At 50.0% G+C, this 23,426-nt stretch overlaps 1 protein-coding gene across 1 annotated transcript; it reads right to left on the minus strand.

Annotated features, from left to right (window-relative positions):
* Positions 1-10,728: 10,728 nt before the first annotated feature.
* Positions 10,729-12,829, minus strand: LOC127302516 (BAG family molecular chaperone regulator 2). The gene is made up of 4 exons (XM_051332976.2): positions 12,196-12,829; positions 11,820-12,076; positions 11,562-11,708; positions 10,729-11,417 (listed from the first exon to the last, which is right to left on the minus strand). The coding sequence occupies exons 1-4, from the start codon at positions 12,452-12,454 to the stop codon at positions 11,058-11,060; spliced, it is 1,023 nt and encodes a 340-aa protein (XP_051188936.1). The 5' UTR covers positions 12,455-12,829; the 3' UTR covers positions 10,729-11,057.
* Positions 12,830-23,426: the final 10,597 nt, after the last annotated feature.

A 23,426-nucleotide genomic window follows, 5' to 3' on the forward strand; every position in this document is an offset into this window, starting at 1 on the left:
GAAGGGGATGCCTTGGGCATCCCCAAGCTTAGACGCTTGAGTCTTCTTGATATATGCAGGGGTGAACCACCGGGGCATCCCCAAGCTTAGAGCTTTCACTCTCCTTGATCATGTTGCATCATACTCCTCTCTTGATCCTTGAAAACTTCCTCCACACCAAACTCGAAACAACTCATTAGAGGGTTAGTGCACAATAAAAATTAACATATTCAGAGGTGACACAATCATTCTTAACACTTCTGGACATTGCATAAAGCTACTGGACATTAGTGGATCAAAGAAATTCATCCAACATAGCAAAAGAGGCAATGCGAAATAAAAGGCAGAATCTGTCAAAACAGAACAGTTCGTATTGACGAATTTTATTAGGCCACCAGACTTGCTCAAATGAAAATGCTCAAATTGAATGAAAGTTGCGTACATATCTAAGGATCATGCACGTAAATTGGCTTAATTTTCTGAGCTACCTACAGGGAGGTAGACCCAGATTCGTGACAGCAAAGAAATCTGGAACTGCGCAGTAATCCAAATCTAGTACTTACTTTTCTATCAACGGCTTTACTTGGCACAACAAAACACAAAACTAAGATAAGGAGAGGTTGCTACAGTAGTAAACAACTTCCAAGACACAAATATAAAACAAAGTACTGTAGCAAAATAACACATGGGTTATCTCCCAAGAAGTTCTTTTCTTTATAGCCATTAAGATGGGCTCAGCAGTTTTAATGATGCACTCGCAAGAAATAGTATTTGAAGCGAAAGAGAGCATCCAGAGGCAAATTCAAAACAAATTTAAGCCTAACATGCTTCCTATGCATAGGAATCTTGTAAATAAACAAGTTCATGAAGAGCAAAGTAACAAGCATAGGAAGATAAAACAAGTATAGCTTGAAAAATTTCAGCACATAGAGAGGTGTTTTAGTAACATGAAAATTTCTACAACCATATTTTCCTCTCTCATAATAACTTTCAGTAGCATCATGAGCAAACTCAACAATATAACTATCACATAAAGCATTCTTATCATGAGTCTCATGCATAAAATTATTACTACCCACATAAGCATAGTCAATTTTATTAGTTGTAGTGGGAGCAAATTCAACAAAGTAGCTATCATTATTATTCTCATCAAGTGTTGGAGGCATAGTATAATCACAAAAAAATTTACTCTCCATAGTAGGTGGCACCAAAAGACCACTATCATTATAATCATCATATATGGGAGGCAAAGTATCATCAAAGTAAATTTTCTCCTCAATGCTTGGGGGACTAAAAAGATCATGAAAACCAGCTTCCCCAAGCTTAGAACTTTCTATATTATTATCAACAATGGTGTTCAAAGCGTTCATACTAATATTACTACCAGCATGCAAATAAGATTCCATAGGTTTTTTAATTTTCGCATCAAACAATCCATGTTTTAAATCAGGAAATAGAATAAGAAGATCATTCTTGTCCATTATGCCAAACTAGTGTAAACAAGAAACAAAAAGATGCAATTGCAGGATCTAAAGGAAATAGCTTCGAGTACTTACGGAGCCGGGAAATAGCTTAGTAGCCGAGGTCCGGAGTGTGAGTACCTTTTACCTTTCCTCCCCGGCAACGGCGCCAGAAAATAGCTTGATGTCTACTTCCCCCTCCTTTTCCTGTAGACAGTGTTGGGCCTCCAAGAGCAGAGGTTTGTAGAACAGCAGCAAGTTTTCCCTTAAGTGGATCACCCAAGGTTTATTGAACTCAGGGAGGAAGAGGTCAAAGATATCCCTCTCATGCAACCCTGCAACCACAAAGCAAGAAGTCTCTTGTGTCCCCAACACACCTAATAGGTGCACTAGTTCGGCGAAGAGATAGTGAAATACAGGTGGTATGAATATATATGAGCAAGTAGCAACGGTGCCGTAAAAATAGCTTGCTGGCGTGTAGTTGATGGTGGTAGTATTGCAAAGAGTAGTAACGCAAAGAAAACAAGAAACAAGCAAAGCAGAACGCAGCAGTATTTAGGAACAAGGCCTAGGGATTAGACTTTCACTAGTGGACACTCTCAACATTGATCACATAACAGAACAGATAAATGCATACTCTACACTTTTGTTGGATGATGAACGCATTGCGTAGGATTACACGAACCCTCAATGTCGGAGTTAACAAGCTCCACAATTTGTTCATATTTAAGTAACCTTATAGTGTAAGATAGATCAAAAGACTAAACCAAGTACTAACATAGCATGCACACTGTCACCTTCATGCATATGTAGGAGGAATAGATCACATCAATATTATCATAGCAATAGTTAACTTCGCAATCCACAAGAGATCATGATCATAGCATAAACCAAGTACTAACACGGTGCACACACTGTCACCTTTACACACGTGCAGGAGGAATAGAACTACTTTAATAACATTGCTAGAGTAGCACATAGATGAATAGTGATACAAAACTCATATGAATCTCAATCATGTAAAGCAGCTCATGAGATTATTGTATTGAGGTACATGGGAGAGATGAACCACATAGCTACCGGTACAGCCCCGAGCCTCGATGGAGAACTACTCCCTCCTCATGGGAGCAGCAGCGGTGATGAAGATGGCGGTGGAGATGGCAGCGGTGTCGATGGAGAAGCCTTCCGGGGGCACTTCCCCGCTCCGGCAGCCGTGCCGGAACAGAGATTCTGTCCCCGCATCTTGGCGTCGCGATGGCGGCGGCTCGGAAGGTTTCTGTGGTTTTCGTCGAACTTATCGTGGTTTTCGATCCAGGGGCTTTATATAGGCGAAGAGGCGGCGCAGAGGGTCGAAGGGGCGACGACACCATAGGGCGGCGCGGCCAGGGCCTGGGCCGCGCCGGCCTATGGTCCTGGGGGCCCAAAGTGCCCCCTCCGGTCCTTCCCGGTGTTACGGATGCTTCCGGTGAAAATAGGAACTTGGGCGTTGATTTCGTCCGATTCCGAGAATATTTCGTTACTAGGATTTCTGAAACCAAAAACAGCAGAAAACGGGAACTGGCACTTCGGCATCTTGTTAATAGGTTAGTTCCAGAAAATGCACGAATATGACATAAAGTGTGCATAAAACATGTAGATAACATCAATAATGTGGCATGGAACATAAGAAATTATCGATACGTCGGAGACGTATCAGGACGCTACCTCGAAGCCGCCATCGAGGAGGTCCGACTAACGTTGTCGGACCAGGACCGCGCCGAGCCCTTAGTCGGACCAGGACCGCGCCGAGCCACGCTACCACCCCGACAACCTGACGGCGTGGAACTCATTCTTCCTTCGCCGGTGGGAGCAGGAGCTCGCCTCCTACGACGGCCCGCCGCCTCCGCCTCCGCGCAACAACGCCGCCGGACGCAAGCGGTGGTGGAGCGTGCCGGGCCGGACGCTCGAGGCCATCCTCGAGCACATCGAGGGCGGCAACTTCCCCATTCTGACGATGCCCCCACTGTCGAGGGCATCGGCCAGCCAACGCAGGGGAAGCTGGCAGCCACGGCGCATGGCTGCCAGTTCCTCGTCGTCCGGTTCGGCGGTGAGGTCGATCTCCAGGTCGGCGCCATCCTTGGCGCCGGTGAAAAAGGAGCCGTCTTCCCCGCCGAGCAACCGCGCGCGGGCGGCGGCATCGTCATCCGCGAGCCATCGACGGCACAAGGACGGCGCCGCCACAAGCGCGAACCCGACACCTCCGGCTAGCGGAAGCGCAAGCCAGCGAAGGTGAAGGTGGAGGAGGGCGAAAGCGCCGAGGACGCCGCCATCCTCGAGGCCGTCATGGCGAGGTCCCTCCAGGACCTCGTCCCCGCCGAGAACTCCATGCCACTCGACCAGGCATGCGCCTGATCGAGGGAGCAGTGGGAGAATGAGGAGGCGGAGCGGCAGGCGAGGCTCCTCGAGGACGTCACTCGCTACCGCCGGCCTGCGACTCCTCCATCCGGCGTCGTCGTCCCCGTCATCGACCTCGAGGAGTCCGACGACGACTGGTACAAGCCATCGCCGTCCCCGCCTCGCACCAGTGGTCGATCGGGAGATGCCGGTCAGGGCAGCAGCCAGGCCGCGCCGCCGCAGTTCGACGACGACGGCTCCGACGATGATGGCAGCGACGGCGGCGACTACACGGTGTTCTACCGCCATTTGGGCATGTAGAGCGCCGTGTTTTAAAATTTATAGTTGTATTCCCCTAGCCGAATTCGAAATATTGTCGAATTCGGCCTCTATGTATGAACTTCGTAAATATCATTAAAGTTAGTCCAAATTCAGTCGTTTTTTACCGTATTTCGTCAAGTTTACGTTTTTCAAATTTAAATCAACGGCTACGATTGGGATCGCGGCTGGGAAACTGGCCCTCCCCACGCCATTTTTTCGTCCAATCCGGACGAAATTATCGCCGGATTTCGGCGTGGGGAGGCCAAACAAGTGAAGATGGTCTAAGAAGCCACTACCAGCAGATCCAAGCGGAGAGGACGAAGACGAGAGGCCAGTTCATCGATCGCTCGCACCAAAAAGGTGAGTACCTTTACACAGTAGATCCAAGATGAGAGGACGAAGGCGTGTCAGTAGAGCACCGCTCGGACGTCGGACCCCGGTGGCCGAAGAGGCGTACGTCACGGACTCACACAGATTCCATCCTGTTCTCCTGGGGAACCAGATCCTCTGACGTAGAGCTGAAAAACTGCAGAGGGACATAGTGAATCTTGTTCGTCCGTTCACCATCCGATGGAAGCTGGCCCAACAGCAGGAAATACACCGCAGCAGCCCAAAGCCCAAGTAACGGGAGATGGAAAACCACGCTATCCCGTTGCCTCCCTGCTGACCATGGAGTCGCTGAAGCTCAGCGCATCGCCGTCGACCGCCTCGCCTAGCTGCGTCTCCTGGTCGCATCTCGCGGGAGGCGTGCGTCTGTGCCTCCACCGCTGCATCCTCTGACGGTTCCGACACCGGTGAGCCGGACCTGTCTTGCCACCCGCTTCCTCGAAGAGGGTGACGCCGCCATTGCCAATGATGGTTGTGTCCTCCAAGGAGAGGATGGCGAGTCCGGGGAAGCCATCTTCAGCTGAGTTTGGAATTGGGTCGCTGAGCGCAAACATCAGTGCCAAAAATTGCAAAGTGCAGAAACTGTCTGAACTTATTTTGCAAAGTGCAGAAACTGTCTGAACTTATTCTCTGTTGTTAACTGAATATGAAACTGCAAGAACTTTACTCAATGCAGTTGTTACTCCTAACTGAATTGAACGAAGTGCTTGGGCTGAACTAAATGGGAACTGTAACACAAACACACGTTCAGAACTAGTAAATGTACATGGTGCGAATAAGTGAATTAATCCCAACACTGGAGCAAGAAAACAAAGAGCAAAAACAAACAGAAAGTTGCAGTTTTGTATATTATAAACTCAGCTCCACAAGGTTTCTGCACAGCAGTTCTCAAATTCCTTGCCAGTGACAAACATTTACAAACCGAAATCTTCAGAAGGTCGGCTACAACAAATTGTGCTAGCAAGTGCTAAGACGATCGCCGCCTCGCCGGCCACACATTTCCATGACATCAGGGACTGCATGACATCTAGTAAAAACTAAAATATTTCAGCCACAACCCAGTAACGAAATCATGAGTGATCATCTAGCAATGGCGGCGGCACCCTCTGTGAGGAAGCGGCCATCATGGACAACGCAGGCGGCGAGACAGGTCCTTGGCTCACCGGCGCCGGAACCGTCGCAGGATAAAGAGGCGGAGGCGCAGACGCACGCCTCCCACGAGATGCGGCGGGGAGACGGAGCTGGGCGGTCGACGGCGATGGCGACTCCATAGTCAGCAGCGACCAGTTACTTGGGTTTTGGGCTCGTGCGGTGTATTTCCTGCTGTTGGGCCAGCTCCCATCGGATGGTGAATGGACGAACGGGATTCACTACGTCCCTCTGCAGTTTTTCAGCTTTACGTCAGAGGATCTCGTTCCTCTCCTGGACGCAGGACTCCCGTGCCTTGACGACGATCTCGCATACGTGTACTGTACTCTCCTCACAGAGCACTGCACTGTACTACTCCCCAGTTGGTTCACGCGAAGAATACAGCGTCGGAGTACATAGCAGTCCACTTGATTTGTTTTGAAACGGGAGGTCCTCTTAATGTCTGATCAGTGATCATCGTACCACGAAACTACGGCGAGTTTCAGCACTAGTACAAGTACTGCAACCACTACCATTGAATCTCCAGCTGCGATTCGATCGTTCGCCCTCCACCTCCAGTGATTTCTCGGTGGCTCCTCATGTGGCCTGTTTCCGTCGCCGGGCTCCAGCTAGCTAACGCGTCCGGTACAAGCACAGTGCACACTGCCTTTAGCGGCGGCATGGCACTCCAGGAAGTAGAGGACGCGCGTCGCCGCTCAGGCGGCAGAACGGCAGCTAGAAAACCCCCGCCCGCGCCGCCGTGTCGCGTGCTGTCCTTCTCCCCCATTTCGCCTCATCTCCTCGGCAGTCGAGCGAGCCAACTGCTCTTACCTAGACTATAGGACAGTCAGACAGTGTGTGGCGATATATATATATAGCATCATCTGAGTTTGGCCAGGGGAACACCGAACACGCAGTCTAACACGTATGCCCCAGCGCGCGCAGCGATGAAGCCGCTGGCGCCTCGGTTTGTTTTCATGTCCATGCTGAGGGCAGGTGGATGTCGGTCGGGGCATGTTGAGATGGACTCTAGGTTGGTCTTGGCATCTTGGGAGAGGGCTGGTGTGCGCGCGCATGTGGGAGAGGATTGGCTTCTTCGCCCTCCTTTTGGTTGTACATGTGGGAGAGAAGAAGCGCAGCAGCATCTGGTGGCGGGTTGCTGGTTTCCCGCGCGAGCTGCTGCTGGTGGCAACCACGTACTACCGGCGAATCTATCTATGGTCACCGTAGCTCGCACTTCGCCACCAATTCGTTGTGGCACGTGGTTGTTGTTCTTTGGCGATCAGATCAATTAAATCCGATCCCAAACGTGCCCCTCTCAACTTGGCTTCGTTGTCACATGGAGCTGTGGATCGAGTTTGCTATGGGCGGTCAAAGTTTGTCATCGAATTGCTGCTCACGTTTCGAGGAGAATTGTTCGTTATAGCTATACATTTCGTATGTACAGTATATCTGATGACACTGAGTGACGGACGGGAAACGAAATACGGGCCGGCCCTATGTATGCATGCATGCGTATATGCACGGGCTCAGAAACTTCAAAAAAAAGGAAACTGCTGGGCGTCCCCTGGAGATCTGATTTCCCAGCTTCCGGATCGTCAGCCGTCGGATCGGCCATCTTGTACGGTCAGATCTACTTTTACTGAATGTAGCAAAAAGTCCACTTTCGAAGGCGTTGTTGCAGCTCCTTCTACCGAAGGCGGCGACGGGCATCCCAAACAGCATCCGCTCGCATATGGCAGCCGCTCGCATATGGCAGCCGGAAGAGCCCGCGAGACGATCTAGGGGCTTCTCATCGGTCTCTACTTCAATAGGAACAAGACAAACGGTAATTCCGGTTTTCAACTCAACTAGAAGTACAAAAGCCCATGATAGAAACATAACGACTCAGTGCACAACAGACCGATTGACATGTCTCTACTCTCTTCTCTTCGTGACAAAAACTCTAGTGAAAAAAAAAGTAACGGTGGACCGGGAAACCCGCAAAAATGAATGTATCGACATGCAATTGACGAATAATAATTTTGGTTGTTGATGAATTAGAAAATAGTCGACTGACAAATAGCAATTCCGATGCTTGCAAATCCCACTTTTCTTAATCGGCATTTATCCACTTATCATAAATCAATAAGCCGTGGACATCGCAAACCGCTGCCTAAGAATGGAGAGAAGTGGGGTAATGGAGAGGTGGGGCCACCCGTAAGATAGAAAGGAAGCAGTTTATTGCTCATTGGAATATGACATAGACAAGGCTTTTTTCCGTAATATGCGAAAGAGGTTGCACAAATCTTAACACACCATTGGACGTCCTAGATAAGCCCAGGGCACCCACATATAATTAGAGTTACATCTTCGATACATTCATGCATGGTATTAACGGTGTACAGCATAAGCTATTGGGCCTGCTCTGCCCCCTGCTGATTTCTCAAATTACAGGTTTTGTTGGATAAACTTTTTAAATTTCGAAATTTCAGGTACAACTCGGAGTTCATTTCCTCTGTGTAGCTGGTGCGGACGCGACGAGGATGGCGAGCTAGGGTCCTCATATGTGGGCAATGAGCCTACCACGGCCTGACGCACGTCCCAGTTGCATGGTCTACGTTCTCCTCGCGTACCCCGGTTGCCTCTGAAGTAACGAGCATGGCCGGTCTAGAGATTTTGGGGGCCCCAGAGCGATAGAACATCAAGGGTTCCTTGTTCACTATGGCGGAGCTTCTCTATAGCCGGGGGGGGGGGGGGGGGGGGGGGGCATGGCCCCTTCCCCCACTTTCGATAAAAAATCTTTAAAGATATCTATAATATTTATATTGAAACTGATACCGAAAGGTTTAGCATGGTTGGTGTTTTTTGGACCCACAACAATCTCTACCAAACTCCGTCACCTGGTCACAGGCACAAGACTTAAGAATATATTAATATTTCGTATCTGAGTATCCTAGGCCACAATGTATATCGCCACCACAAACAAATGTGACAATTGAGGAGGAATACGAGCATGAGGCGGAGGGTGTTTAGTCCGGATGCAATAGTTTGAAACCCGTTCTTGTGGGTGCATTTGGACATTTCAACTTTTGTCATTCGTTCGTCGAATTTTCACTTATCTTTTGGGACTTCTTGTTAATTCCTATCATATCCAAAATTGCCGCATATGAGCGATTGAATATGTTATGAACTTATAAATATTCGCATGTGTTCTGATGCATTATGAATGTGTAATTTGTTGTATGCGTGTTTACGTATTAAACCTATTGAGAAAACGTTATTTTCTATGTCTAATGCTTCTCAGAAAATTTTTCCTTGCACGTTTCCTCTTCTTGTTTTCCTTCATGGTGACAATTCAGACATAGTGAAAGCTCATGAAACATTATTTCGTTGAAGTTTGCACATATCTCGCTCACCCCTTTGGTAGGCGTAACCAGATGTGAAGAGATCGTTTTTTGTGCATTGTGGAAATTTGCGAGGCCAAATGTAGATATTTCAGTCGCCGGAGAAATGCTTCCAGCTGCATAGGGTTTAGTGTATATAAAAAAAGCGACGATGGAAGCGATCGTATACGGTGTTTCCGGTGATTACACCGACGAATGTATTTGTATTGGAGAAGATATATACTTCCTTCGAGTTCATGAGGAAGTTTGCGGAGATAGTTATCAACGTCTTGTGTGCTTTGTAATTTTGAGCTCCTAATGAGGAGGTAACGAGGAGGATAATGGTGATGCATCAAGCAAGAGAGCAGCCGAGCATGCATGGGAGTATCGGTTGCATGCACCGGAGGTGGAAAAAAATGCCCTACGGCATGGCAGATGACACGTACATAGTTATCATCGTGATCCAACTATCGTACTTGAAGTAGTGGCCTCCAAGGACTTGTCGATTTTCCTTCTTTTTTTTGGGTTGTCAGGTTCTCTCAATTGATATGGATGTTTTGCAGAGATCTCATTTGTTCGCTAGGATTGCAAGTGGCGATGCTTCGGCTTGCAACTTCACGATCCATCTAGGTCCCGTGACCCATCTATCCTTCGTGGTTAACATTTATTCATGTGTGGTTCGAACAATTCCTTTCATTCGAAACCATTCTTTGCTTGCTTAATTATTTCTATTTTAACAATTATTGTTATATTTTGTGATGTTGAGAAATTAGTAAGTTTGGCTTATATTGGTGCTAAATTAGAGAGTATTTATTCAAAATCACGAATATGACGTGGATTCTGCTGGAACCGACGTTGAAACCGTCTTTGCGATGTGGTGTGGGTTCTGCTGGAACCGATGTTGAAACCTCTTTTGCGGTATGGCGCGGGTTCCGACGGACCCAGCCCCCAAAACTCATACGTGTTGTACAACCGCCGGCGGAACCCAAGTCATGCCGTAGAAGAGGTTTGCGGTTAAATGCAAATAGCTTTTGCGGTATACACATTTATTCGGGATCTCACAGGGTTGCTGTAACCTGCGTCAATTAGTGAGTTGCAATCTCAGATCTAGTGTTGGTCGGAGCATGTATGTAGCAGCTGTAGTCGTACGAGGAAAATAATCTGGAGCAGCAACATACCGTAACCTGGCTAAGGAAGCTTAACTAAATCTACAGAATTGGAAAGAACCATGCAAGTGTAGTACAAATGTTACGGCATTTATCCTACGCAGAAAAAAAACGTATCCACTTCATCTAGCTGACCAGATCCGGGGATGATAAAATGGACATCAATCAGCTGAGAAAGAAACCCAATCTAACGGAACCTTCTAATCTGGCCGACCAAACGCAACGATTAAGCCATTGTTACTGGAGCCGCACGAGAGCGTGTGAAGCGCGTCCAGGCCACGAAACCACACTGTCACGGCCCCAGCCTCGCCTGGACCCAACTGGTTCCTGTCCCGCTCCCGCGCTGATGCAATGGCCAACAATAATTCGTGCCCCGCCGCGCCCACACAGCACGACGTACACAGCCCCAATCAATCAACCACGCCATGATTCCACGGCACCAAATCTCACTCCGATCCCTCGATCATCTAATCTAACACAGACATTGCTAGTAGTACGAGTAATATGATGTGCTATATCACCGGTTGCAATGGGGAATCAAGCCAATCATGGAGGTAAGTACGTATGAATCAATCAACCAATCACATATACATTGCTATATCTTTTATATATATATATATCTTGCCATGGAAAATTCTTCAGCATAACCCAACACCACTTATTTTCTGCACGGACTGCACTGGACTGGACTGGACTGAATGAACGAACAGGCTCGTCACGGGTCTTTCGTCTTGTGTCGATTTTGATGTACACTCTGAAGAAGAAAAGTAAAATGGGAGGGGGAATGAACAGCGGCGGAAGGAAACAATGGGGCACCGCTAAAATGATCGATCCGGATCGATGGACAGGGAAGGGATCAAGGCGCGGTGGCCGGCTCTCTAGAAAAGCTCCCAGTCGAACCGCGGGATCGGCGAGGCGTTCTTGGGCGCGGCCGTGGTGGTGGTCGTCGCGGCCGCCATGGTGGTGGTAGCCGTGGCCGAGGAAGTGGAGGGCATCGACGACAGCAGGTCGAACGTCTCCCAGCTCGCCGTTGGCGCCACGGCCTTGCCGGCCGCCGGCGCGGCGGGCTGCTGCTGCTGCTGCTTGTTGAACTGCCGCCGCTGCGACACGGGCGGCGGCCGCGGCGGCAGGTGCAGCGACCGGTCGACCTTGCCGTTGCCGTTGGACTTGGGCGCCGCCGCGGCGTTCTTGGCGCGGATGACGTCGAGCGTCTCCACGTACTTCTGCACCCGCCTCTCCTGCAACGCGCAAAGATTCAGAGCCGGACCGGATTCAGTTCGGATTCCCCCGCGCGCGTGAAATTAATGTGTTCGTCAACGGTTTGGGCGAGGAAATAAATTGAATTGGGCGCGCGTGGGTGTGCGTGCAGGGAGAGCACTGACCTGCATTCGGCGCTGCGCCTTGACCTCGCCCTCGGCGGCGATGGCGTCCAGCTTGACCAGCTCCGTCATGAGCGCCTCGGTGAGCGCCACCACGTCCGCCTCCACGACCCGCCCGCCCTTGCCCACGATGGCCTCCAGCGCCGACACCTGCACGCACCAACCGCCCAAATCCGATCAGCATCCAATTCGATCGACGACGCCGACGACAACTACACCGCGGAACTGAGGGAAGAAAACGGCACGAGCAGAGCTATATACCTTGGTTGCGAGCTTGTCGACGTCGAGGCTGACGCGGGAGATGTGCTTGGCGGCGCGGTGTGCCTTCTCTGCGCGTCGCTGCTCCAGCAGCCGCTTGGCCTGCGCGTCGGGGTCCTCGAGCAGCAGCATCTTGGACTTGTCCTTGACGCCGGCCATGTCGAGGAAGGCCTTGGAGTCGCGCTCCCGGTCCTTGTAGACGAGCTTCTGGTCCTCGTGGTGCAGGCCCGTCTTGGCGGACATCATCTTCTTCAGCTCACCTGCAGAGCAGCACTCCTTCAGTCAGCAAACAGCTCGATCGACTCGCACAAAATCCGGCGCGCAAGCCGGCGTTGCCGCGGGAGTGTACTGATTGCATTTGGCATTACGAGAGTATTACCGAAGGACGCCTCGGCGCTGATGTAGATCTCGTGCGTGACGCCGTTGTGCTTGACCTTGACGCGGATGGTGGGGACGGGCGCGGCGGGGGCGTCGGCGTCCGGGCTGCGCTTCTGCACCAGCATCCCGCCGGGCCGCACCTCCCACTCGTCCTCCTTGAGGGCCTCCTTGGCGGCCGCCGCCGGGGTAGTAGGAGAGGGAGAGGTGTCCTTCATGGCGTCCAAGAATGTAGTAACACCTCTGGGCTTGGCGCGCATCATCTTCTTCTCATGGTACGCGCACGCCGGCACACGCAAGGAATCGAGCAGCTCTAGCGGCCTGGCTTGCGCTCGCGGCAACCACAAGAAGCAAGGAAGGAAAGAGCGCCAAAAATCTGTCGTTGAAGATTGATTGTTGGTGCCGCGCGCGGCAGGGAAACAGGCGAATTTGATGGCGCCGGATCCGGGCGTGAGGAGATGCAGGCGCAGGTGCCCCCTGGGATGAATTGGGGAAGCGAATCAATCAGGAGGGATCAGGGGGAGAGAGAGGTAGGTGGGAGGGTAGGAGGTAGGAGAGGTGGTGGTGGTGGTAGGGAAGAAGTGCAGGGCAGGGCAATACAACTCATCAGAGGGACAGGGCGGGCGGCAGCGGAAATATTTATACTGGGAAAGACCAAGGCGTGCGAGTTAACAGACCGACAGGGCAAGTAAAACATCCGGCGGTCGGTGGAGGCGGGCGACGGCCGGCGCGCGCGTGTACGTGACCACGGGTTGGGAATAAATCGGGGGTAGGCAGCGCCTGGCGTTCTGCGCTCGTCGGCGACGGCGGGTAGCGGTTTGTTTCCGTCCGTCCCTGCTCTTCCCCGTGACGCCTCTGACGAGCGACCACGCCATCGCCATGGGCGTGTGGGAAGGAAGGCGGTGTGGCGTGGAAGCCTCTGCTTTTTGCGCGAGCGTTTGTTTCCCGTGGCCGTGCCGTGCCATGGCGAATGCTTCGGCGGGACGGGATAGGAAAGGCCAGGAGGCGGCGCTGGCTGCCTGCCACGGCGGCGAGACGGGCTTCGCCGCCAAGCAACCGTCGCGTCCGGGCCAAACTTGCCACTCGGTCGCGCGGCGATTGGCACCAGGCCACCAACCAAACCTCCTTTTCATCGACCCATCTCCTTTCTGCCCACAGCTTCTCTTCTTTCCATTCCTTTCCCCCATCCAAGCAAAGCCGTGCCTTTCCTCGCCTTGACGTGTTGCCTCGAGTTGTGATCATCGGCGAACCGAGAGCATCTCCACCGGCCACCCCGATAGCGATTTGGGGGCCGGGAACGAAAATGAGCTCGCACCGATGCGCCCCAAACGGCACCGGCCAATTTTCGAGCCCAATAGAATCGCCGGCAACCCCATGTCGGTCCCTTTGCCAAGGGGGCGAATCGTGCGCGCCGGTGCCTCGCGAGGCTAAATTTTTTGGACGTGGGAGCCGCCTGTCAGCCACAAATCTCAAAAGTCGGTGCCAGCGGGGAGTGGCGGGGCCGACGCGTCAGCGGCTCATTCAATTTTAACCTAACCATCGCCTACCTCGTGACGGGAGTTATTACTCGGACTTTTGGTAAGCTCGTATGATTATCCACCTCCACCTTTAGCTCGTGAGTTGGCTCTCCGATTTCTATCGCGACCTATCAATATTGGGCGCAGAGGCGGTGCAATTTCCGCAGACGCGCAGCGAACCGTCCTGTCGCGCACGCCTTGCTTTTCGTGTCGGCGTTAATGAGCGCCACCGCTTCCCCGCCTCCCTCCGGCCTATGAAAAGGGCCGCCTCTCATCGTCTCTCTCACACACAAACACTAGCGCCTCTCTCCCCAACCCTAGCCGCCACCATCTGAAAAGACGACGCCATGTCTGGTCGCGGCTGTGGTCGTGGCCGTGGCCGCGGCAGAGCTGCACGCGCGACGTCGCCTGCGACGCCGTCGTCTTCATCGTCGGGAATGGACGAGGAGGGCCCCGTGCTGTTCGAGTTCGTCGTTGTCCTCAAGGGCGACCCACACGGCATCCAGAGGCTGCCGGACACCTTCGCCGACTTCGTCGCCGGTGACGAGCACCCAGGCTCGCTGCATCTGCGGGAGGCTTCCTGCGGCTACTGCCGGTGGATTGTCGACGTGATCTACGACGCGCGCGGCAACATGTACCTCCACATCGGCTGGGAGAAGTTTGCGCGCTACCACCACCTCCAAGCCGGCTGCGTGCTCATGTTCTCCTACTTTGGCGACAGGGACATGGGTGTCAAGGTGTTCGACGAGACGCGCCGCCGCCACTACCACGGCGACAACGCCGAGGAGGAGGACGACTGAGTGTTGTTTCTTCGCAGTGTTGTGGATATACTTCATAGGTATACCATCGACATGGTCCGATTCCGGCAAGCCCGGGTGGCCCACAGATGGTGGTGATGGCATATGGCCCACCGGGCGGCCCAGTTGTTGTTGATCAAGATGGAAGATGTCCAACCCAGGAACAAGGAGCCGGATCCCAACCGACCTATGAGGAAGCCGGATCCGAACCGCCCTACGAAGGTAGCCGGATCCGAACCGCCCTACGAAGGTGTTATCACCGGAATTTGACCGAGTCAGAGGTGGGCCGCAATCAGGATGGGTTTGAAGATATACATGGAAGGAATAGGTGAATCGGCCTTTATATGCAAAGTTGGGCTAGATTGCCCATTTATCTGTAATTATAGTAGATCGCATCTTAGATTAGAAAATAGAGTTTTACCCGTGCACGGTTAGGTGCACGCCTGAATTAGAAAGTCCCTTGGACTATAAATATGTATCTAGAGTTTATGGAATAAACAACAACTCACGTTCAACCAAACAAACCAATCTCGGCGCATCGCCAACTCCTTCGTCTCGAGGGTTTCTATCCGGTAAGCGACATGCTGCCTAGATCGCATCTTGCGATCTAGGCAGCACAAGCTCCACGTTGTTCATGCGTTGCTCGTACTGAAGCCTTGTTGATGGCGAGCAACGTAGTTATCATAGATGTGTTAGGGTTAGCATAGTTCTTCGCGTAACATGCTAGCGTAGTGCAACCCTTGCATGTCTAGCCGCCCTCACACCCATCTCAGGTGTGGGGGCGGCACCCCGCTTGATCATTATTTAGTAGATCTGATCCGTTACGATTGCTCCTTGCTCTGCAAGGATTAGTTTAATATCTGCAATAGTTAGGCCTTACGAAGGGGTGGAGGATCCAGCGGCACGTAGGGTGTCGTTCGCAAGTCCTAAACAGGATGTTCCGGGGATCAACTTCATGTTGGTTTTTAGGCCTTGTTTAGGATCGGCTTACGATCACCGTGCGTGGCCGCGAGGCCCAACCTGGAGTAGGATGATCCGATTATGCGGTGAAAACCCTAAATCGTCGTAGATCTCATTAGCTTTATCTTGATCAAGCAGGACCACCATATATTCGTGCACCCCGTACGAATCATGGGTGGATCGGCTCCTTGAGCCGATTCACAGGATAACCTGAGAGCCGATCGAGGCTCGTATTTAATGTTTACGTGTATGCCATGCAGGAAATTAAGCGAGGCATCTCCATCACCTTCCTGACCAGGTATAGGTCAGGTGGCACGCCCTTGCACTTCGCATCGGACGTGTGACCAGAAGAGCTTTGCGGGCCGTCGCTCGGAGGGGTCTCAGCCAGCCGCAGCTCTAGGCTCTTCCCGGCTCTACCGTGTTGACAGTCGCTGCCCGCCGGTGGGTTTTGGCAGTCAACAGAAGGTACCCGGATCCGAACCGCCCTACGAAGGTACCCAGATCCGAACCGCCCTACAGAGGTACCTGGATCCGAACCGACCTACAGAGGTACCCGGATCCGAAGAGGTCTATGCCAGGAGTCAGATCCGTGCAGGCCCATGAAGGAAGCCGGATCCATGACGACAAGTTAGGAATAGGTGGATCCTTGACGTACACGGCAATGTAATATTCCGTAGTTAGGCAACTTGTATTCCGGGTAGGACTCTCCGTAGAAACCCTAGATCCGGGCGCCTATATAAGCCGGATCCCGGGAGCCCTGAGGGGAGATCTCGAGCTAGAAGCGAGACAACCACAACTCTTTGTAACATCGCGAAAGCGCCCAGATAATTCCAGACAAGCAGCAGTAGGCCCTGTCATCGTGCAGGTGTTCCGAAGCTGGGTAAATCGCGTACCACCATCCCGTGTGCACTCCGCCCTATGGCCCCTTCTTCTTCTCCTCCTCGTGAGGATCCCTCCTCCGAGGTACCGTCGATTAGGCAACGACAGTTGGCGCCCACCGTGGGGCCAGTGGCGTCTGGAGGTCAGAATCGGGCGGGTTCCACATCATCATCGGCGGAACTGTCGATTTCGACGGAAACGCATTGGTAAGTTCCGCACGGACCGCCATCGAGCCGGAGACGTTCGTGGAGATCCGATCTGAGCAGGATCCACCCATAGCCGAAACCACCCTAAATCAGGAATTTCCAACTCCTACATGGACCGCCTTTGAGCAGGATACGTCCGCGGAAGAAGAATTTGAGCAGGAACCTCCTAAGGATGGATCCGCCTTATAATTTTAGAAAATTCGTCTTGCATTGAAATTTCGAAAATTTCTGCATCGCTCTACAATTGCGGTAAAACTGGCACGGACCGCCTACGGGCTGGATACGATCGCGACCAACCGGTCTGAAAATCTCCCGTTGAGATTTCCGGCTCGGATCTCCTGGAAACATGGATCCGGGTGAGATCCCTTGTCGTCTTCGATGGGAGCTTGGTTCCGCCAAGTTGTAGTTTTGCCTTGTCAGAGCCCAGGTGCAGCGCGGTTCCGACAGGGCTCGGTTGCTGGCTGCGTGATTTTGACAAGCTGAGCTGCAGCGCAGATTCATAGCTCTAAATCTTCGCGTATCCGCACCGGAGCTGATCCGTATGCTCAAACTGAGAAACGACCGTTTTTCTCAGTACTTGACGGCTTGCAGGTCGACGAAAACTTCGGACTTGTGCGCGTGGGTACCAGGCATAGCCGGATCCATCTGGCCAAATACATGCTGCGTATATGGAATACCGAGGAAAAGTCATCTTTCGTACACCTGAAGATCTATTCGGAAGCGTACACGTACATGCTCCGTAAAATCCATGCAAGCACAGATGCTTCCGACATGGCTACTCCTCCACGTGAAGCAAAGAACAATTAAACTGTCGGCTGTCGTGATTCCGCTATGGCTGGCTAGCTATGCCGCCGCGGTGTGTTTTGATTCCGCCATGGGCCATGGCATGGCGTTGGTCTGGTTCCGACTCTGTTCGTAGCTGGCTTTGCCGCTGCGGATTGTTTCGATTCCGCCTGAGCTGGCTTTGCTGCCGCGTTTGTTTCCGACCACGTCTTGACCGCCTCTGCCGCCGCGGTTCGTTTAGAATCAATTGCATGACACACATGGACAAAGGCAGAACGAGTACCACAGGATCGAAGATTAAACGTGTGAGGATTCTGCGTAAAGCAGCTCCGGATCATTACATCTACGCCGATTTTTCCGGTTTTACCTCGCGATGAGCTGTCACGGCCAGATTCCAGGACTGTTAAGTCCACAGTTTTGCTGTGGCCGGTTTCATTCCACCTTGGCTTCCGACGCATCTACATTTAAACAGCTAAGTTCCTATTTATGTTTAAAATTTTAAAATTTTATGATCATGAGATTAAGATTGGTTCACTCATATCCTGAGTCTTTTACCGCTTTCATTGTTGGTCATATCTTTTCCAGGATTTGCCTCGCGCTCGTGAAAAACTTTGTACTGTTTTTGCCGCTTAAGGCTCCAGTACGCTGCAAAAATTCCGCCTTCGGGCGTTAACTTAAGTTTTCTGGCCTACACGTTTTCTGTTGTTTTATGTGTGGATTCCTTAGTAGTGACATCTCGGTACTTAAAGCCGACCTCTGTTTCTGAGGTTCTTGATTGTTTCGCTATTAAGCGCTATCGCCTCAGCAGATGTTCTGTGTTTAAAGTTTGCCTTCTCGCGAAAAGTCAAGCATATAAACCAGAAGAACGGATAAACCAGTACTTGCTTAAAACATATAAATTACATTAACTGTTCAAGATAGTCGAGTTTTTTCCGCCTTGACAGTTTTATGTTGTTCAACTGCTGCATAGTTTCAGCTTTAAAACTTTTGTTCAAAGGCCGTTTTTGTTCCGCCTTACATTTGGTCGTTGAACATGATCAAAGAAATAATTTAATACAAATATGTTTTTTTGTTTATGTATCAGGTACATGACGCTTGGACGTACAACAGTCCTCGATTTAAGGTGTTTTCAAGCAGATCTAGCACCGCGCGAAGCCCCAGGGGAAGCTAGCCGAATCCAATGAGAGAAGGTTAGGCGGATCCATGGCGTGCACAGCTGGAAAAACAACTTGAGTTTTGATTCCGTTATGCTTAGCCGGAACCAACCCTCGGGGGCTGCGATTTGATCTTATGTGAAAAGTATGTTTCCTTTCGGGTATCAGTGCTGGAAATTTCCGCCTAGATGCTTGGGATTTACGCTATTTCTAAGTCACGTATAAAGATAAACCTACTCTAAGAGCACCAAGCTGGATTTTTAAGTAAATTCACCTTGGCGCTCGGGGGCTACATCAATGAAGTTCTCTTTGGAGCAACAAGCCGGAAATTTTCCACCTTGACGCTTGGGGGCTAAGTTTCTGAGCATCGAGTCTCCTTGGAGCAAGCCGACTCAACGCTCGGGGGAAACATACATATGGTTATGTCAAGAAAATTTTCAAAGATGGCGAAAATCTGGCTAACTAGTCGGATCCGTACCTAATTTTTTGGTAGCCGGATCCGCACCTAATTTTTGGTAGCCGGATCCGCACCTCAATTTTTGGTAGCCGGATCCGCACCTAATTTTTTGGTAGTCGGATCCGCACCTAAATTTTGGGTAGTCGGATCCACACCTATATTTTGGCTAGTCAGATCCGAACCTACATTTGTCTAGTTGGATCCATACCGAAGATTACGTTGGATGATGTCTCTGAAGAATCTGACCATTGGATCATGAAGTTTCCAGCCAATACTTGGTTGGAGATATGAAGTTTGGAGTCCTTCAAGATTCTCTATTATTCGTTCCAGCCAAAGGATGAAGATACATGCGCAAGCTGAGCTGGACGGAAGGACGGTGAATCTCAGAGAACTTCGGGGGATACTGTTGTGGATATACTTCATAGGTATACCACCGACATGGTCCGATTCCGGCAAACCCGGGTGGCCCACAGATGGTGGTGATGGCATATGGCCCACCGGGCGGCCCAGTTGTTGTTGATCAAGATGGAAGATGTCCAACCCAGGAACAAGGAGCCGGATCCCAACCGACCTATGAGGAAGCCGGATCCGAACCGCCCTACGAAGGTAGCCGGATCCGAACCGCCCTACGAAGGTACCCGGATCCGAACCGCCCTACGAAGGTACCCAGATCCGAACCGCCCTACAGAGGTACCCGGATCCGACCCGACCTACAGAGGTACCCGGATCCGAAGAGGTCTATGCCAGGAGTCAGATCCGTGCAGGCCCATGAAGGAAGCCGGATCCATGACGACAAGTTAGGAATAGGTGGATCCTTGACGTACACGGCAATGTAATATTCCGTAGTTAGGCAACTTGTATTCCAGGTAGGACTCTCCGTAGAAACCCTAGATCTGGGCGCCTATATAAGCCCGGATCCCGGGAGCCCTGAGGGGAGATCTCGAGCTAGAAGCGAGACAACCACAACTCTTTGTAACATCGCGAAAGCGCCCAGATAATTCCAGATAAGCAGCAGTAGGCCCTGTCATCGTGCGGGTGTTCCGAAGCTGGGTAAATCGCGTACCAACGTCCCGTGTGCACTCCGCCCTATGGCCCTTCTTCTTCTCCTCCTCGTGAGAATCCCTCCTCCGAGGTACCTTCGATTAGGCAACGACACGCAGCGAATATCAACACGCATGTTTTTGGATGTTCTTCCTCGAAAGAACCAACAGGGGCACCCTCGCAGCTGGATTTTCCAGTTTGGGTGACTGGGTGTGCCCTCGAGAGTTCTTTCTTGGCAGCGAACACACGAAACCTGCGATGACCGGCCTAGTTAGTTTAGTTTTTTTTAATGTTTTATATTTGTGTCAATCATGGTTCAAACTATGTATTAGTTTGTGAAAAACCATGTTCCAAATTATATCTTCGTGTAAACCATGTTCCCAATTATGTGTTAGTTTGTGGAAATATTTTTCTCTTTATTCAATTTTCTATGTTTTTATTTGTGATTTTAATTCAAAAAATCTGTCGGGGCCACTGGTTTGGGGTCGCCGGTGTGGGAACAGCTCCTCCAAATTGAGGATGCAGTGTCGGTGTCCCCCATAGGAAGGTGCCGGCGTCTCTGCCGACGACTATTTAGGACGCGCCGGTGGAGATGCTCTGGCATCCTCGGCCGGTAGTGTACTGTTCCTTTGCCCCCAAGTATTGCCGATAGTGATAATTCCCGGAAGTGACAGCCAACAAACCTCAGAGCACTCCATACATGTAGCAGTAGTAGTTATGCTCCGTCAGAAAAAGATCCGCCGACGTATCAGCGGCGTAAGGTACTGAAAATGTCAGCTAGGTAAGTTTTTGTGTGCCGTGTGGCTATCTAGCACTCTACCAGTGACACCATTCTACTCAGCTTTTACCGCTCTGGAAGACTGGAAAGAGCAGGTGTTCACCAATGAGGCGAAGCTGCGGGTCGACAAAGAGAATGGCAACGGGAATAAGCTACCAGCTGTCGCTCATCATGCAATGCCTAGCGCACCGTCGGCGAGCCTAGCGGCGGTGCTAGCAAATTAAGAAGAGTAGGGTGGTACGGTCGTACGGATATGTCGTCTGGTGTAGGTTGACTCGGTCAAACGAGCCAATAGTCTGAAATGTTCTTTGGGGGATGGAGAAAAACTTTCAGATCTGGATAATCAGGAGTTATGTAGACCTTTTGATGAAGTTGAAAAAATTAGATCTGCTATCTTTTTAATGTCGAGATGTACAAGTTAAATTTTTTTTTTTGACATTTCTAATTACGCTTAAAAGGCATTTCAAAAACTGGGAGCATGTGCTCCCGGGTGCCAAAACGCCTCGTACATGATTACTCTGCTTCCTAGCAGGGGCGGCGCTACAGGTGGACCAACCTGGGTCGTGGCCCATCCTTATATTTGTGTTTCACTTGTATAATTCGAGCCACTAGTAAAAAACTTGGCCAGTATATGTGTTGTTTAGTCCTATTTTGTTGTCTAATAATTGTTGCATGCTCCGCCACTACTTCCCAGGAAGAAGGGGGCAGATATGTATGATACATATGTTCAGACCCATTTGTTTGCTGAATGTGTTTTTCAAGATCTTCACTAAAGTTTTATCGTTACGTTTTGATCCCGCAATTAATAAAATGGTGTTATCTTGTCAAAATACTTTTATTAAAGGTAGAAATATTTTAGATGGGGTTATGTCTTTACATGAGGTTTTGTATGAAGCCAAAGTTTTAAAAAACAAGGGTTAGTTTTTAAAATTGACTTTTAGAAAGCCTATGATAAGATAAACTGGATTGGTTGTTTAGAAGTTTGGAGCTCAGTGGGTTCAATGCAACTTGGTGAGGCTAGATGAGAAGTGTACTGGTTGGGGCCACTCTATGTGTTAAGAGTAAATAACAATTTAGGGAGGAATTTTGGCACTTTAAAGGGGATGAGGCAGAGGGACCAAATTTCATCTCTTGGGTTCAATGTTGCACGGGATGTCTTACCTAGAATGTTCAGAAAGCCAAAGAACAATGGTTTGATCAAAGGCTTGGTCCGTCACATTATAGAAAATGGGGGGTGTATTTTTCAATATGCTAATGACACAATAGTATTGTTTCAAAACAACCTATCATATGGCTTTAAATTCCAAGATCCTTACGTTCCTCTTTGAGGATATGACATGTTTGAAAATCAATTTTGATAAAATGAATTTATGATGGTTATGGAAGATAGCATTAAACTGGAATAATTTGCTGTGTTGCTAAATTGTCAATTAGGTAGCTGGCCTATGAAATATTTGGGTGCTCCTGTTGGTGGATCAGGAATAAGGGTTAGAGACTTGAATTTTATTGAAGAAAGAAATTTGAAGCATTTTGATGGATGGCAAGGTGGGTCCATGTCTTTAGTTGGTAGAAAGGTTCAGATTGATTCATCTCTCAATGGAATTTACAACTATTATATGTCTCTGTTTAGATTTACAACTAAAAGATGCGTGAGGGTAGGGAATGGGAAGTCAACTAGTTTATGGGATCACCAACATCCCTGCATCGGCTATGAGCAGAAAAGAGTAGAACAATGTCGAGCTGAAGTGAGGTGAAAACTGCAAATCCGGTGGGTGAATAGGTGAGACAATATCTGTTCATTTCATGTTGGTTTCTTCTAGAGGGCCTGGTCAGTTAAAACCTGTTGTTGGAGTTCGGTATGTTGGAGGGTTGATGAGGTTTGTTGCTGTTTAGATGGTTTCGTGGTTAAATGTGATGTGGTTCAAAGTTGTTGTTGCCTAAACTGTACTACCTTCATCCTAAAATTTAAGGTTTATATTATTTGTAGGTTTATATTATTTTTAGAAAGTAAAACTATGTCAAGTTTGACTAATGTTTTACAAAAAATCATTAATATGCAAAATACAAAATCAATATCATTGGATAGATAATGAAATATATTTTCATGTGGTATTACAAAATATTATATTTGTTGATACATGCTTATAAAAGTTTGGTAGTAGTTTTGTCTGCTTAGTTTCTTTTTTTACTTTTTTCCCTTTTGTTTTGATGTATAAAACGAATGGTTGTTCCGTTATCTTTGATAGTGGAACCGGGAGGTATGCTCCGTATGGGAGAAAAAAGAATTGTGTGAATTGTGTGATAGCTCGAGCTGTGCAAGACCGACATGCCCCGCGAGTTCAGAGAACATAGAGCTCATTTCACTGTTTTACATTGACTGGCAATCCGGCGGTGACAAGCAAACACTTTTTGACATTTTCCGACGCGGAGGAGAGAAAAGGGCAGGTGGAGGCGGGCTCCACGCCGTCCGGGCCAATGGTGTCATCACCGTGACACCACACACCAACGAGCCGGCCAAAATAGATCAGCGAAACAGCCGCTTCTGTACGCGCGCAGTAAAGGGACCCGCCTGTCATAGATAGAGGAGCTGTGAAGCGTTCACCGACAGTCCACGCGCCGGCGCGTCGCGTGCCCACGTCGTGTGTCTGCGCGCGGCTAGCGTG

Source organism: Lolium perenne, chromosome 5 (assembly GCF_019359855.2).
Source record: "Lolium perenne isolate Kyuss_39 chromosome 5, Kyuss_2.0, whole genome shotgun sequence".
Classification (NCBI taxonomy): Eukaryota; Viridiplantae; Streptophyta; class Magnoliopsida; order Poales; family Poaceae; genus Lolium; species Lolium perenne.